The sequence below is a fragment of the Alligator mississippiensis genome, chromosome 12, assembly GCF_030867095.1.
Source record: "Alligator mississippiensis isolate rAllMis1 chromosome 12, rAllMis1, whole genome shotgun sequence".
Classification (NCBI taxonomy): domain Eukaryota; kingdom Metazoa; phylum Chordata; order Crocodylia; family Alligatoridae; genus Alligator; species Alligator mississippiensis.
In genome coordinates, this window is record NC_081835.1 from 3,476,087 (window position 1) to 3,493,165 (window position 17,079).

Genomic DNA, 17,079 nt, shown 5'->3' on the forward strand with positions numbered 1-17,079 from the left:
GGTCACTGATCTTGATTTCAGTGGGACTTTGCCAGGTCTAGGGGTTTGCCTGCATACATCGGGTTGCAGAATTGGCATTATAATTTGCAGTGGCCAGAACAGGGCCTCATTGCTGGGCTGTTCCGGCTGCTGTGTGGCATGTCATTACCATGCCCAGCATGGGTGCCCGCAGGCACACCACATCGCTGCGCTCAGCTGCCTCCTTACACTAAAGTAGTGTCAGCCACATGGCAGGGTGTCATCAGTGGGTTAATTAGCACTACCAAGTGACAATTCTGGTTCATGCTAATTAGTCAGCTTGCAATCCTGCCAAGATAGGGTTACACTGCTTCCAGTTCAGGAGACCACCTCTGTGGAGCAGCCCAGCATGTCTGAGGCTGGCGCTGCTGGGTGTGGTAAGTCTGTGGCATAGACACGGCCTATAATTATCAAATACCCATTTCTCTGTGTAGTTGAACCGCGGAGTCTGAAGTTTGTGCTGAGGCTTTAGGAACATTATGGAGGAGGTGGTGTAAAGACTGCAGGAGAGTTACATTTTCATCAAATCACTGACATGAGAAAATAGCCACAAAAAATCAAATAGACAGGTTTTATCATGTAAACATGGGAAAAAAGGAATAGAGCAGTTCACACAGCAAAAAGTATTACATGGCTTTGATAGTTCCTAACCTTGTGCTGCTTCAGGTCTGCTAATGGGTTTTTTCCCCTTAATTTTCCACAAATAACAGCATGACTTCATCTGTCAAAGAGGAAAAGATGCATCCAAAGATAGATGGTGCACTATTGAAAACTGCTGTTGGTCCAACTTGTTCTACTACTGTGAGTTCCTCAATAAAGACTGGCCTTAATTGTCCCTCAATACCAAAGCCACCCTTGCCTTCCCCTGGACAGATACTGAATGGTAAAGGTCTTCTCTCTGTGCCTCCATTTTTGGAAAAGAAACCAGAAGATAGTACGAATAATAGGAAATTTTTACATAAAAGATTGTCAGGTAATCTTTAAAATATTATTTACTGTATTGTTGCTATTCTGCACACAAATAGACCTAGTCAGACATGTTGTGAATTGAAACAGGTAGTCTGTGGACTGAATGACAGTGTCAAGAGTAAACCAGACAAACACTGGGGTTAGTTTTAAATGGTTTCCTTTGGCCCATCTCATTCTTAAAGGGACACAACTAAGTTGAAATCTTGTTAATATAAAATATATACTTAATGTATTACAGTTACTAAGTGTCTGCCTTCCCAGCCTAAGTTTTGGCAAATTGGAAACAAGCAAAGAAAAAAAAAGGAGGGGGGGATATTATTAGGGGGGATAAGGGGAGCGTTAATTCAGCAACGAGTGCTACTTGTGTCACTGCATTGCATGGGTTGCGTTTGTGAACTATTCCAGGTGCAGCTGTGTGTTATGATTAAAATCATGAGCAATGTTCTTTTTTTAAGAAAAATGTTTTTTATAAAGCTCTGGTTTCACAATAGTGAGGTATTTATGTATTTTTGACAGAGAGAGAATTTGATCCTGATATATACTGTGGTGTCATCGATGTGGAAACCAAGAAACCCTGTACAAGGTCTTTGACATGCAAGGTAGGACGCCTTTCTCAAAACTAGATTAAGGTGTAACATGTATTAAATATAAGTTTCTGAACATCATGATGGAAAACCCACAGCTAAACTTCAGCAACAGCCACTCGCTCATAGTGACCCCCTGTGATAAAACAGCGAGAGAAACTAGGAGGTCTCCATAATCAGTATATTTTCCAAAGATTTTAGTTCATGAAAGCCCAGAAAAGATATTCACAAAAGCTTTAAGGATTTGTATTGTTCAGAAGTTTGCCCTGAGCATCAGTCAGGAGGGTTTGACAAAGTTCCCACTGCATAGATTTATTGTTGGACTGTGCTCTCTCTTTTTTTTTTAAAGACTGATACTTATTCTTCATGTAAAGAGGTCAAGCTTCAATTTTACCTACATTGAAATTGTTTGGTGTTCTTGCTAGGGATTATTCTCTCTATTATATATGTCAAGTTAAAAAAAAATCCATCCACCCGCCAAAAATGAATAATATAATCATTGCTTATTTGGGACCCAAGCAAAACAAACTTTTTTCCCCAGGGAAAAGAAAGTTTGTAGCAGACTTTAGGAAGGTAGGCTATATCAACCCAAATTATGCACCTCAGTGGACTCATAGTTTGGTTACTGTTTCTGGTCAGTGAGAACTGAATCTGCAGAAAAGTCTATAACTGAAGAGTCTGTTTGTAGGTCAAACTCTGTATGCAAAATTATCTTGAAAAGTTACAGTCTAATGTGGAATGTCCTTTAACACAAAACACAATTTTGAAAAAAAAACACTTTAAGAGACTAAAGAGATGTGTTAGTATTTGTGATCTTGTAGTATTTAGTGTCAGCTACCCAGCAGATAAATCACCCACAGAGCCAAGGAAAATATTGATATTAAGGACCGCAAGGAGCGAATCCGTGAAGTTAGTGCTTCCTTCGAATCGCAGAGCACAGTGTTATCACTTTCCAGTTAAACAAGAAAAGATTCAGGTTTTTGAAAGAGTAAGCAAAAAGCTCCAAAGAAAGTAGGAGCAATCCAGAGATATGCCTTCCACTTGGCTTGCCCTCCTCACCCTTCAAAAATAGTTTTTACAGCCTTGCAGTAATTTCTGAAAATATGAAAATAGTCCTTTTTTGCCTTTTAAAAATAAAAACACTGAACTCTTGAGCTGTATGAAAGTTAGGCCCTCAGTATGCAGTCTTGCAGTCTTTCACTTATTCTCCTTCACTTATATTTCATTTCATAGAGTATTTTAGGATTTTTCCAAGGACTAGAAAAGCTGACATACCACCTCTCCCTCTGAATTTTGTGACTTTGATAGGGTTCTGTCTAACTGAAATTCCTGCTAGATGTTCTTATGGATTTAATAACTTATTCCAATATAGTAACCTTCTAGCATTATGTTAGTTTATACAAGGATAATAAGTTTTCCCATTTATTATTTTTAGCACTCTTTACTAGAAGTCGTATTTTACGCTTTGTTAAGTAATCGCAGGCAGTTTTTATTTTGAGAGAGAAGTGTTTTTTATTTCATGTTTAAAAATAAATTATTTTAGGTAGCATCTATGGACTGATAATGTAAAAGAGACATTAAAAGGGCTTGATATTCAAGTTTAAGCCTTCTTAGATTTTCTACCGCTTTTTATTTTGAGTTTAAAGAGCACTGACCCTTTTAATCAGGGCTTATCAACTCATCCATTGGGCCATCTTAAAATTTTTTATAAGAGCCATGACTATGTATTTGCCAAATTTTGAATGTCTCATTTTTCTCCGCGCTAGCATCATTAAATTCACATTTGAGTGTTTATTTTTCTGCCAACCTAATTGTCTTAGTTTAATGACTTGTGTGTGGGTTTGCAGACACATTCCTTAACCCAGCGGAGGGCTGTACAGGGTCGAAGGAAGAGATTCGATCTGTTGTTAGCTGAGCACAAAAACAAAACCAGGGAAAAGGATATGCTTCGACATCCAGATCATCATCAGCAGATGCCCCCTCTCAGGGAACCACATCCCTCACCTTCTAAAACTTCCCAGGAGCTGCACCAAAATTCTCATGGAGTTCCTCCTACAGAATCAAAGCCCTTAGTACCCAATAAACCCAAATCTCAGCCCCCCAGTCTTCCAAGGTGAGTAAAGTCTGCATTTCCTTGAGGTGCGCAGTTATTTTAGGGAGCAGGCTGACAGTTTGGTGGCAGGGGGGTGGGTATTGGATTTGTGGTTTTATTAGCAGTGTGAGGACTCTTATTGCATGTCTGATGACTGCTTTCTCAACTTGGTCCTAGGGAGCTTTGTCTCCTAGTCCTCTTTCAGGAGTTTTTGCTCAATGGTTCAAGGGGTAAATGCTGACTTGAGTCAGTGAAAGCCAGCAGCTCTATTTATGTAGCAGTTACTCTGTGTTGGTGATGCAGCAAAATGGGACACACTTGATGATGATCTCATGAGGTTCCTTCCAGGCTTAATGTCTATGAAATCTATGATTGGGAATCAAGCAGAAAGGGAATGAGTGTGAGAGAAGTCGACTAAATTTACAAAGGGCTCAGTTTAACTTCAGCATGCGAGAATCATCTCTGCATACAGTGTAGCAGAGGTCATGATCCTGTGAGATTATGATCGGTGCTTCATGTGTTTTGGAAAGGAGACAAGAAAGGTAGAGTAGGTAAGTGCATTATTCATATCACCAATGCAGATCCTTATTTTTTGTCTCTTGCTTACATTAGAGAAGTCATTAGTTCTGTGGATATCAGTTAAATGCATGGGCCACTTTTGCACGCAAGCCCTCTTTGGCCCCATTGTCTGCTGTGTAACTACCCTCTTCAGGTCAGGGATGGGCAAAATGGTGAATCCAGCCAGTGGCCGGACTCCGCTTCCCAGTAGCCCCTTCCCATGTTGCTGCAGCTGGTTTCCCTGGAGACTCCAGAAGCAATGGTGCCATGACAGCACAGGGCCAGGGTTTCCATGGACACCAGCCCCAGCAGCACTGGCAGGGCACATGCAGCTCGGCAGGGAGCTGCTTCAGGGCTGGGATCCTGTAGTAGTGACAGCGTGGTCTGAAGCTGGGGCAGATCTGCTGCTTGTACACCTCTGCCCAAGGAGCTCAGCTCTGCCCCAGCTCCATGCTACATTGCCACCGTTGCAAGATCCCAGCCCCAGAGCAGCTCCTTGCCCAGCTGCTTGCCATGCCAGTGCTGCTGGGGCTGATCTCCATGGAAACCCTGGCCCCGGCAGCACTGTGGCTACTGGGGTCTCCGTCGAAACTGGCCAGAGCGACGTGAGCAGAGGCTGCTGGGAAATGGTCTGCCGCAGGCCCAATCTGGACTTTGCCCGTCCCTGCATTAGGTGCATAATTGTTTAATTTAAATTTAATAGCAGCCCTGAACTGACCGGGTCCTGGCAGTTTTAAGGCTGAAATTTGGAGGCATGAGGTGCTCTGAGTAACAAACTAACAAGCTTTAATAAAGTGCAGAAGTTGAAAGGAAGCTGCTCTCTTTAATTAATGAGCATCGTTTACTTTTAAGTGTGGACAAGGGAGTACCCTGGACTAGGGCCCAGCCTTTTTTCAGTCTGTAGGCTACGCACCTAAACATGCACTATAGTAGGGATAAGAGACAGATTGGGAGTTGGGATGTTTTTATTTCTGCTTGTGCTCCTGAATCGCTCTGTGACCTCAACAAACACCTTAATCTTTCTGTGCACCTTCCTTTCCCCAGCTGCAATGTAGGTACAATTATTCCTTGTTGGGGAATTGCGTATTATGTTCATTTTATAAGAATGCTGTTAATGCAACAGAACAGAAAATCTGGGAAACCTTTGGTACCTTTCTATGTTAGCTTAAATATAGTACCTATGAAGGTGGTCTTTGCTTTGTTAATACCTTCTAAATTCCTTACCTCCATCCAGGCCTCCAGGCTGCCCAGCCCAGCATAGTGGGAATACCCCTAGTGACTCTCTGTCAGTCCACGAATCTCCACACCCTCCCTTGCCTGCAACTGAGCCAGCTTCTCGGTTATCCAGCGATGAGGGAGAATGTGATGAAAAAGAAGAGCCCGTCGAAAAACTGGATTGTCATTATTCAGGTCATCATCCTCAACCAGCCGCGGTATGTCTCAAGAACAACCACTGCTCAATCCTTCATTTTTTCTGAAGCAAATCACTAGGAGTTTTTCATTGTGTTTTCTGTTGAGTTCACTAAAATGTCCTCATGCCCAAAGAAAATGTAGTTTGTTGCAAGTTGGCCATGAGGGTTTAATCTGGTTTGGTAAATTTAGAGGCCCCTCCATCATACCGTGAGATAAATTAAAGCTCTGCAAAGTACTAGAGACTTGTTGTCACTTTTTTTTTAATTAAAAGGTAGACACAGCACAGGGATGTGCAGCACTGGTATTTTTAACACTTCTAGATAATATCTCAACATTTTTAATTCTAGGTTCATGCTCTATTTTTTGTGTGAAAATAAAAGCTGGTACAAGTGTCCTTGTGTAACCAAATCACAGCAGAAGGATTTATTAAAATATTGGTGATTGTAATGTTTAGATCCTTTAATGGGATCATTAAATAATGAATTTTAAATGACAGCTATAACCATTTCTTATTGGAGGCTATTAGCACTTTGTCTATTTTGCTGTATGTAGCATAGAAAATGGATTTGAGAGTTCCCTGTCCTACCCAAGTTGCCCCCCCCCCTTTTTTTTTTAAACAAGAGAGAGTGACTATTAAACTGAAGCTGATGCTGAACACAATTTAACAGAATAGGAACCTCTCCTACAAACACAGTCTTCCCCCCAAAAACTCAGCCTCCTCTGGTCTCTTTCTCCCCAAGACCTGGCCAAAACCAGAGGCCTTACTGCAGTCCCTGCAACAAAATCAGGTGAGAGCAGATTCCAAGCAAATTATCATCCCGCTCTGTTGAAAGAGGGGGCTCCCAGGTGAGTGCTCCTACCAACCAGAAAAGTGACATTATCCCCTGCGGAGAACATGGTTCCACACAGGCCAGGCATTCAGCAAACTTGTTAGACGTTGGGGATCAAAATCTTAATATATACTTCTGTCTAACTTATTTTAACTTCTACTATGTGACACTTGAGAGCGTCCTTAAACTTATTGTCTGTGTACTTCCTGTTTTAATAACATTATTGATCTGAATTAAGAGCAGTAACTTATTCAGATGGTTCCTGTTGAATTAGGAAATGTCAATACCCATCTGTATTTTCAGTTTTGCACATTTGGTAGTCGGCAAATTGGAAGAGGTTATTACGTGTTTGACAAGCGATGGAATCATATTCGGTGTGCGCTTAACTGCATGGTGGAGAAGCATCTTAATTCACAGATGTGGAAGTAAGTAGAAATGGCAGATTTTTTAAATTCTTCTTTATATTACAGAATCAGATAAAGCTTTGAAAGGAATTTTTTTTTCCTTTTTCCTGTTGTGATAATTTATTAAAAGAGCTTTTCAGAATAAAAAGCAGAACCTCCACATCAGCTGTTCTCAATGAAAACCTACCGCTGGCACTGTAATGGGAGCAAAAGCCCCATTTTATCTGTCACCTGGCAGGAGAAGAGGAGGGGTGAGCTGCACTCACCAGAAGAATATATATGTATGTATTTTTTATTACTCCAGAAAACTGCATCCAAAGGCCCTCCGGCCTCTGTATTCTTGTGCTGAGCTGTGAATAGCTGGAACCTTTTCACAGCAATATGATCGCTGTCTTCTTGTTGGATGTGGAGCTGAAATGTGGAACTGAGCAATTTTGCAAAATTACGGCAGTATCAAACCCTTAAAGTCATTCATCCTCAAATATTAAGGTTTGGTATGGACTGGTGATCAAATTAAAGCAAGCAAACAGCAGGCAGGGACTTTCCACACACCAGCTGTTGCATGGTAACCACAATTACCCCACTGTAAGTGAGAGCTAAACCAAGGCAGCTTTGCCCTGAGTGAAACGGGGCTAAGCCCATTCCGATTCAGCTTTCCCTTACCTGCCCTTGGTAGTTTGCTTTAATTTGATCCTTTGTCTAGAGTCTTTGAATCTGTTCTTTCTAAATTACATCCAGGCATTGCTTCCCGCTACATCGCTAATTCTTACCATTTTGTTCATTTGTCAGACTGATCTTATTAATAATTTAAACTATTATGTTTGTTTGTAGCTTCCAGTTCAGTTTCCCTTTGCAGTATGTTTTTGTGGTACATACCAATTACTAGGTGATTTCCAATGGCATCTTGGGCAGAGTTGGAAACCTCAAGCTGGGACCCGATGGGGGTAACTTTCTACAGATTAGTCCACAAAGAACAGCTTCTCTGTCTGTGTGAAATGGTGCAGGATCCCAAAGGGGGTATAATTTTCCAGAAGTGCTCAGTGTTGCCCTCACTCTGTCCCTGTTACACTGGTAAAGTTTTCACTCATCTGACTGAGCTGAGTGATGCCAATACTGAGCACACTGGAAAATCTGAGCTACAAGAATAGGTAATAGTTGGAGAACTCTAGTTAAAGGTGTACTGTGTATTCATTGTGTACTCAGTCTGTCAAAGACACAGGACTATTAATCTCTGCTTTACTTGTATGCAACATAATCAGTTTACCAAAATGTTTTAATGTATATCGCCCTTGCCAAATGCTAATTATTCCAGTGCAGCAAAACCTAAATACCCTGGTATCAAGGCAAGAAATCTGCAAAACAAAAACCAATGATCTTTATTTTCTTTCTCAGGAAAATTCCCCCAGCATCTGGTAACACAGCATCTGTTCGCACCCCGCATCGGACAAACTCTATGCCTACTTCACAGTATGTCGGTGTAACAGGTTTCCTTTTGCCCAGCACGGTTATGTCATCGCCAGCGTTGGTTTCTCCTTCCTGTGTGTCTCTTAACAGTAAATCGGTACCATCCCATGGAACTACACTAAATGCCAATCCTTCTACCTTGGGTGCAGTGGATCCTGTCTGCAGTATGCAATCAAGACAAGTGTCTTCGTCCCCTTCGACACCTACAGTGCTTTCCTCGATACCTTCACCTATGCCCAGCAAACCTCAGAAATTGAAATCCAGCAAGTCTTTTAAACCTAAGGAATCTTTTGCTAGCAGCGCCGACTGTAACAGCACCAGTAGCAACAGTAGCAGCGGCGGCTCAGGAAAGAAACGTAAAAACAGCTCCGCACTGCTAGCACCTTCTTCTCATTCCACAGAGTCCTTTAGGAAAAACTGTGTGGTTAACTCTGGAAACTCTGGGACCTCTTATCATTCGTCTGTGACATCTTCGTCCCATAGCATCGGCCTCAATTGCATGACGAGTAAAGCTAACTCGGTTAGTCTCAAACATGACCAGTCAGGGAGGGGCCCTCCGACCGGAAGCCCTGCAGAATCAATTAAAAGAATGAGTGTGATGATGAACAGCAGTGACTCCACTCTTTCCTTAGGGCCATTTGTTCACCAGTCCAGCGAACTGACTGTCAATTCACACAGCAGTTTTTCACATTCGCATACTTCCCTAGACAAACTCATAGGAAAGAAAAGAAAGTGCTCGCCTGGTTCCAGCAGCATCAACAGCAGCAGCAAAGCAAACAAGGTTGCCAAATTGCCCCCGGTGAACAACGTTCATGCAAAACACACCGGTGCAATCGCAGGGACACAAGGACTGATGAACAATTCACTTCTTCATCAGGTATGAAACTGTACGGGTGATGTTTCCCTCAGTTAAGGAAAGAGGTTAGCTCTAGGATCTGCAGACTCGCACTAGCATCTGCAGGCTGTTGTTGGTGACCTCTTGCTTCCAGTTAGCTTGACACCCTTTCACTAAAGGAGGGACGTGCAGTTTCTTATTAGAGTTTCATGATTTTAAATGTTTTTCACAGTGAATTTATTTTCACGGTAGATCTGTTTTCTCGAAGTGCGGCTTTACTCTGAAAAGTAATGTTAGAAAAAAATAACACCTTGGATTCCTCAGGTATTGCATCAATCATTCACAGGTGAAATCCACTCAGCTGTTTAGTAATACTTTTTTTTCTGAGTGCCAACCCTGCAAACTGAGTTGAGCATATTTAAAACGAAGAAATCCTGTTGGGTTCGTTCTGGGTGCTTTACTGCAGAGCTGACATAGTAGCTCCGCAGTAAAGCGTCACCGTCTACACATGCGCCTGTATTAGGGCACAGTAAATTAATTAACTCTGCTGGAGGATAGTACTGTCTGGGATAAGAACTGTTCTACAGCAGAATAGTTGCATGTGCCAAAATGGGTGTGTAGATGGTGACTGGGGCTAATGGAGGCGCAAACAAGGGTGTTACAGTGGCGGGGGCTGTGTGCTGGCTAGCCCCGCACTGGAGCACTCTCATGCCCCTGCCAGCTCCTCTGCAGCATGCTGAGCCATGGTGGAGCTGCTCTGGGCTGTCAAGCTGACCCCCCTGGCTCCCTGCTAGCCTGGAGCTGCTCTGCCTCGGCTCCACATGCTGTGGTCCTGGGCACACGTGTAAATGCTGCACCCAGGAGAAATAAACTCTAGCATAAACTGCGCCACAGTTTATTGCTACATGCTGACTGCACCTGTAGATGCACCCTCTGTCTTCCAGAACAAATAGCATGCTATAAATGTGAACCTACTTAATGGTGCTGATTCGAACAGATGAGTTAAATACAGTTCCTTCTCCTAGAGCTCCATAGATTATGTGTCTAACATGAGCAAAGCGTCAGTCAATAGAAGGAGCAGAAATGATGAGGAATACCACAAAGAGAGCAGGTCTCATGAGTATGTTGCCACTTTTGCAGTTACTTCCTAAAACAGAACTAATATACTGGTAAACACGACTTTGCCAGGCATAATAGGATCTGGAGAAGGAAAAATGGAAAATAATTGAGGAAAAATACGGTAAGGCTGTTTTAACAAAAATATGGGAAGTGGGCTGGAAGATGGCTTGAAGAAAAAGGAACTAAATAAAAAAAAAGGAGCTAGAAATGGAGAAGATTTATCTCCCAGCCAGCATAAGGTTATTCCCCGTAGTATGTTTTGTGGCATTTTGAAATATTGAGGAAGTTCTCTAAGTTTCCTCCAGTACTAAACACACTTCTGTTCATTTTTTTTTTTTGGCCTTACTTTGGAAGCTCATAAAACTAAAGTGATGGCAGCTCAGTGAAGTTTATTTTAGAAAGATCTCTGAATTCTCACTTGCTTCCAGAAGAATAGATTTGTCTTTCCTGTTGTACACTGGTAAGCATACTTACCAGAGAGCTGGAAGAAACTCCCATCCATGGATAGTTTAGCTGAGCTCTCATTGTTTGCCTTTTTATTGAGGCCTCGTTTTTTGCCTTTCCTAACCATTTTAATTTCAGCTATGCACTGTAAATGGGGGAGGATGCTTTACTTTCAATCGCATTTGGTGTTTGTGGGGGTTTGGAGTAGGACACCGGTTCTCCCCTGAGAAAAGCTGGAGAAGGTGGTAGCTGTAGAGTCCTGGATGCAGATGAATAGACTTAGATGCTGGTGATGCCATGTGGCTCCTTGTCCTTATCCCAGATATGGGCTCTCATTGTCCAGGAAGGTCCTACCAGCCATATCTTTAACTCCCTCCATTGCACTTGGCTTGCTGACTCATTTGTCTTTTTTATTTGCTTATTTGAAAGCCAAAGGCACGTCCCTGATAGCTGAATATGCCATGGTGAGAAAAGAACTGGACACTTTTCACTACAAGCAAAACCTCCATCTGGAATTCTGGACTCCAAGATGCCTTTGAGTTATCCCAGCTTCCCATCGTCCTCAGGTGTGGAAATCTACTGGACTGTCATTCAAACAAGGAATTTCCCTGAAGCCATGTCTGTAGCAGTGAATATATTATAAACGGACACTGGATGAAGTTCAGCCACATAATTGCTCTTATCAGTGTTAATGGTGGTCTGGACCGCTTGCTACAAATCTGAGATTTTCCTTACCGGAGTACATCATCTTGCCACTATTTAACATGGATTGGCTGGGCAAAAGAATGTGTGGGGAAAACCATTACTGTGGACTTTTTTAAACTGATGGTGTCTTCTGTAGGTTGTCAGCCCCCAGAGACGCTATCGACTGAAAGGACCCCTTGAGAAGGGGGCACAGCGTGTTAGGCACAATGAAAAGAAGCCCTCAAGAAGGGAATATGGCTTTAGTGTTTTTATAGCAATGTTCCTTTAATGGAAAACAAAAATAGCACAATTCAAAAAAAATAACTAGTCTGCGTTTTGCCCAGCCTTTTGCAAGTAATTTGGGATAAGAAGCTATCAGGAGTTTTCAGAACTTGTTTGAGGCCAGCGGTCAAAAACAAGTATAAAAAAAAATAAAAGTTGTACTTGCATGGTACAAAAGCAATTTTCAGTTACTTTGAATAAGATTTGATGGCAAAAGAAAGTAAAAATGAATCACTTTTGCTGAAGGAAATCCAAATACACAAATATCAAATCGGCAGAGGCAAATAACCTATAAAACGATGCCCAAAGAACATATTTCTTGACCTATACTGTACACCCCGGGCCTTTGTTGTTTTAAAAGAGAGCTATATCACATGAATTAGGTTGGTATTATTCTTCAGCCTGTAAAAGTAGCCCTTTTAAAACTGAATATTTAAATATTTTCTGAAAGAATTTCCATTAGTTTCTGCCTTGTTCACGTAACCAAATCATTAACACTTGTTATGCTTTCAACCACTCCCAATGCCATTTTTCAGGATGCTGCACTAGATGCTGGCTGGTTTAACAACCGAGTTCAGCTTCAAGTGAACCTGTATGCATTCCTGGCATCTTTCCATACGTGCAAATGTTTGATGAATAAAGGAGGCTTTACTGTTTTATATAGTCCAGTCAGTTTTTATGAGCTATTTTATCTTGCTTCAAAACACCTCACAGTGAAATCCTTTTAAAGGGCTTAGCATTATGATAGTTTTAATTGATCTGGATATTTTTCATTTTAAGATGAGTTGATTTGAAACTTCACCTGGAATTATATTAAGTGACAAAGTGGAGGAAACAAATTATAAACCAAGAATATCCTCTTCTGCCTTAAAGGGGCACCAGCTATTGCTGAGACCAGACAATCTGAGCCTAGCAAATTGTTCACAAAGCCCAGCCTTCTCCCCGTTACAGTGGCACATAATACATCAGGGATTTTAAAGCCACTAAAAGTAGCAGTTGCCTGGTTGTTTACCTGTTAATGTCTTCAGGCCAAGATGAACTTGCTACAGAATTATTATACAGCAAAACAACAAGAAGCCTCTATGCAGACGCTTTAGCTTTGAGTTTCTATAAAAGATCGTATTTAAAGAGCAAAGCGAAGTACTTTAGACCGTTATTATGCAAACGTAAAAATAACTCTGTGTCAGGAACAAAGAATTAACGCTTAATTAAGGTGCCCAACTCAAAAGGGCGGTTTAAAATGGAGATTGGTTTACTTTTAAAAGAACCAAAGCAATATGCTCGTTCGACAAAGAGCAAGGGAAATATGTCGGATCTTGCATATTCGGAGTGAAATCACAGTCCCGACGGGGCCAGAGTTTTGGCCCCGTGTGTTTTCAGTCACAAGTGCAATTTGGTCTTGATCAACTAAACGTGTGAAAAAACAAAACAGCAGAAATTTCCATTAACAAACCTTAGCAACTTTCAGTGATTAAACACACTTCTTTAGGTTCTGAAAGGTTCTGTCAATCTGAAAGCAGAACGGCAAATCAGAGCTGGTTCAAGACCACGCAGACGTTCGAAGAAGTTAGTACTTCGCCCGCGTGCTTCGCTTGGAGCCATTTTGTAACGCCGTCTGCGTTATGGCCCTGGTGGTAAGCTCTTGGGAATAAAAACCAGGACGTCTCAAATTCTGTCAGCTCTCGAGCACAGACCTACTTAAATGTTACGTTTTAGTTCTTGGGTATAAGCAGAACACTGTTCCTGAAGCTTTTATTGTCTCATCGTTCTTACTGTAAATAATTAAGGAAGCTTAAAATTAATTTTCCTTGCAAAATTGAATTTGCAGTGGCTGGGTTGTTTCTAGACAGATTTTGGTATTAATTTAAGAGATGCGATTTTTATAGTCTTTCCAACTTCTCGTTACGACTCCTGCGGTTTTCTTAACCTAAAAAATTGCTGCAATGATGAACAAAGAATTATACAAAAAAGAAAAAAAAACGTACTTTTGTATCTTTATTTTGGAATTTCTTGTTCTATTATAAATATTGAAGTATCCCTATTTCAGAAGACATATTTTGTTAATTGATTGTACATATTTAAATATGTATTTTTGCACAGGTCTTTTTTTCTTATATCCAGTTTTGGTACAATTGAGATCATCTAGTATTTATTTATTAATTAATTAAAGAAAAGCAAATACCTTTTTTATAATTTGAAGTGGTTCACTGCCAAGCCAATAGTAACATGCCTACTTTGCTACTTAAGGGATGCCTCTGTTTTGTGAAAGTTGTGTCCCTTTTCATGTCTTGGGAGTGGATACCTATAACCTAAAGGCCAGCGCCTGTAGTCCGATTCGTGGAAGAGCCTGATTGCAGGGCGAGGCTTGAACGGTCTAGCTGGCATTGCTTACCAGCTGCCTGATTCCCAGAAGACTACATTTAGTTAAGTGACACACTGCTTCTCTTTTTTTAGTATTTGTGTGCGTGTGTGTGTGCGTGCGCATTTGTGTGGGTCTCGTGGTTTAACTAATGGAAAAACTGAAAGTGCCTGATATAACTAGTTTTATGCTTGGACTGTTTAGACAGCTTCTCCTTAAAAGACTTGAATGTTCAGTTGAAACTTTTGGAGCTTGCTTTTTCCACCTACCTATTATTTCCCAAACTCTGATTAAAAGGGGTTAAAAAAAAAAAAACCAACAAAGAAAAAAGATCGATGCTGGCAAGTTTTGCAAAGCGTTTTGAATCGAATAATTTGTGTCGAAACAATCCCGTTGATAATGCATCTTACAATAATGCCAAGGGTTAGAACGTTTTTTTTTTTTTTGCAATCAGCTATGTACACAACTGTCTCTTTTTGGTTATTCTTTCATTAATTACACCATTTCAAAGGAGAAAAAACAACAAAAAAGAGAGAAACAGCAAATGTTCAGAATATTTTGTATTCCAGGAAAAAAAAATTAAAAAAAAAAAAACCCCAAAAAAACAAAAAACCAAGTTAAGTACCTCTTGAAATATTAAAAAAAAGTGATTTCCAAATGTCACTTCTAAGGCAGTTGTCTTCCCGTGAGAGTTCTCTTGCCAAGGAATCTCTTGTCTTTCACTCGTTCTGTCCTGGGAGAGGGAATCGGGCTTGAGAAGATTCTTAACGTTTCACTGTTTAGCAGAAAATAATCATTTTTACATTTTGTGCGAAATATTTTACGTTTTAAAGGTGATAATTTAAAAAAATAAATAAATAAATAAATGAGCACTACATAATGTCAATGTGAATGTAGGCCTCGGAAGCGTCCGGCTCAGGCTGGAGCCTGGTTCTAAAAGCAATCTCCTGTGTAAAAGGTGTGAATAGTTTGATAATTTGTACACATAATCAAGAGCATCTGATCAGCTGAACTTTGCGTCGGCTGCTGTATAGTACATGAACAAATGTCATGGGATAGAAAAATTACTTTGGATATTTAAAAGAAAAATAAATATATAGTCTATTTGTTTTGTAACAAGTTTCTGTAAATAAAATAATTTATACTATTTATAAGAAAAAGTTGTGCTTTGCTTCATGAAAAAAGATTAGTTTGTTGAACAAACAGATGTTACTAAACAGGGCAATAAAATTAGGTCTTTTCAACAAATGAGGTTGGCTGCATGAAATACATGATACATTTCTGCGTCATTGTAGAAGAATTCAGCCCTGAAGGAAAGCAGCATCCCTCGTGGTGCCTCGGTGCAGAGATTCGGTAAGGGCTGGTCCTGCTTCTAGCGTTCCTTTGGACGACGGGATGAGTACGGCTAGGAAACGTGGATCCTCGTATCGCAGAGGCTTTTTCTTTTTGGCATCTGCCTCAGAGTTGTGTAAAACCTCTCTACCATAAAGCAACCAAAACAGGTTATGCTGGATTATAGGGGAAGGGCTCTGACATGCAGCGTTGTTGCAACCAGTGCTTCCATCCTTTCAAAACATCTTTCTGTACTTTTTGCTGCAGAAGAGCCAAGAATGTGGGCTTGCCCACGTTGATAACTCACTGCCGTACGTCAGGCATGCCACATTACGGGGCTGTTACAAACACCGCTGCTCCTAAAGCATCCGTCAGCAGGCATGGCCTCTGGAATAGGACCTGATCCTCCCTTCTCCATCAAAGCCGCCATGGATGTGCGTGAGAATTGTCTCGGTGAGTAGCTCAGATCACGCTTTATATCTAAACGAATCCCCAGTGCAGCAGGCCACGCTGGGTGGCGGTCTTCCAGTTTGTAAGACTGGGCTCTTACTTTTAGCAGAAGTCTCTAGTCACATAGGGCATCACTTGTGCCTTTGTAATGCAGAGGAAACTGTTTTTGACTTTTCTCTTCAAAGGTGTTGGGAACGCAAGGTTTAGCTGTGGCAGGTGCTTTCAGCATGAAGTCTTTCCTAACAGTTTCTTCTCACAGTTCTGCATTGTGGAGATCTCTAATAAAGGATGAAGCGCTTCATTCAGGTAAAACGGGATTTTTATCCTTCTCTGACACTTACACCACTCTTGGTTAATAACCAAATTTATGTTGCATCTAATGGAAAGATAAAATGATCTGCCAAGCCACAGGACAGGTGAAGTTCCAGGGTTTATGATGGCACTTCATTGTCAGTAGCTGGTGTCTTTTTCAGACTGCCAGTCACACACACCTCAATTACAGTCCAGCCCAAGTTGCAGATTTGTAGGGATTTAAACTATCGTGAATTGATTTGATTAGCAAGGGGTGGCCCTTGTGCAATTGCAAGGGCCAAATGTTATTTTAAATCTGTGTTGGTGCAGCAAGGAATGAATGCTCAATCTGCAGTGGATCTCCCAGTGAGGGCAGCAGGAGGTTAGATCCAGGGTAGGACATGGCACTATTATTTAGCATTGTCCTGTACCATTTTCAGGTCATTCAGCAATGCTCAATGAGATAATGCATATACCTCTAGCATCCACCACTGTCACTAACCTTTCTCTTCCCTCCTCATTTTCCTTCTTGTTCGCCTTTCCCCCTTTTGCGTGCATTTATTCTGTTGTTCCTTCTGCGTTTCCTTTCCCACAGCAAAACCCAATTTCTGCTCCATTCTGTATGTTAAATGAAATAATTCCATTTTGGTGCATGGGAGTTGGGGGCGTTCATGCTCTGAGCCATTTGTTTGAGCCTGTCTGCAAATTCGGGGAGAAAGCGCTGCTGGAAATCCACTTGTTGCAGCCAGAAGGTCTTTGCCTGTTGTTTCGAAGAGTAGAAGCATCCTTCATCCTGGATGACAATGGCAGGTGAACGGTGACATCTGAAGTTTGCATGGTGCATATACATTCTGGATGTCAGCATCCTTGAGGAGCCTAAACACTCTCAATGAGAGTAGGAAGCCTGCTTCTCCGTAGGTTAGGAACCACCTAGAGCCGTCCAGCAGCCAT

General features: G+C 41.3%; 1 protein-coding gene across 3 annotated transcripts in view; it reads left to right on the top strand.

Annotated features, from left to right (window-relative positions):
- The window catches only part of ATXN7 (ataxin 7), a 105,644-nt gene extending 90,429 nt beyond the window's left edge, over positions 1-15,215 (top strand). For all 3 annotated transcript variants that reach the window (XM_059715843.1, XM_059715844.1, XM_006263033.4), the window contains 7 exons: positions 729-991; positions 1,504-1,586; positions 3,419-3,684; positions 5,456-5,654; positions 6,768-6,889; positions 8,261-9,209; positions 11,160-15,215. In XM_059715843.1, the coding sequence (XP_059571826.1) occupies positions 729-991; positions 1,504-1,586; positions 3,419-3,684; positions 5,456-5,654; positions 6,768-6,889; positions 8,261-9,209; positions 11,160-11,177 (1,900 nt within the window). In that variant the 3' untranslated portion in view covers positions 11,178-15,215. The remainder of the gene's footprint in view (positions 1-728; positions 992-1,503; positions 1,587-3,418; positions 3,685-5,455; positions 5,655-6,767; positions 6,890-8,260; positions 9,210-11,159) is intronic.
- Positions 15,216-17,079: the final 1,864 nt, after the last annotated feature.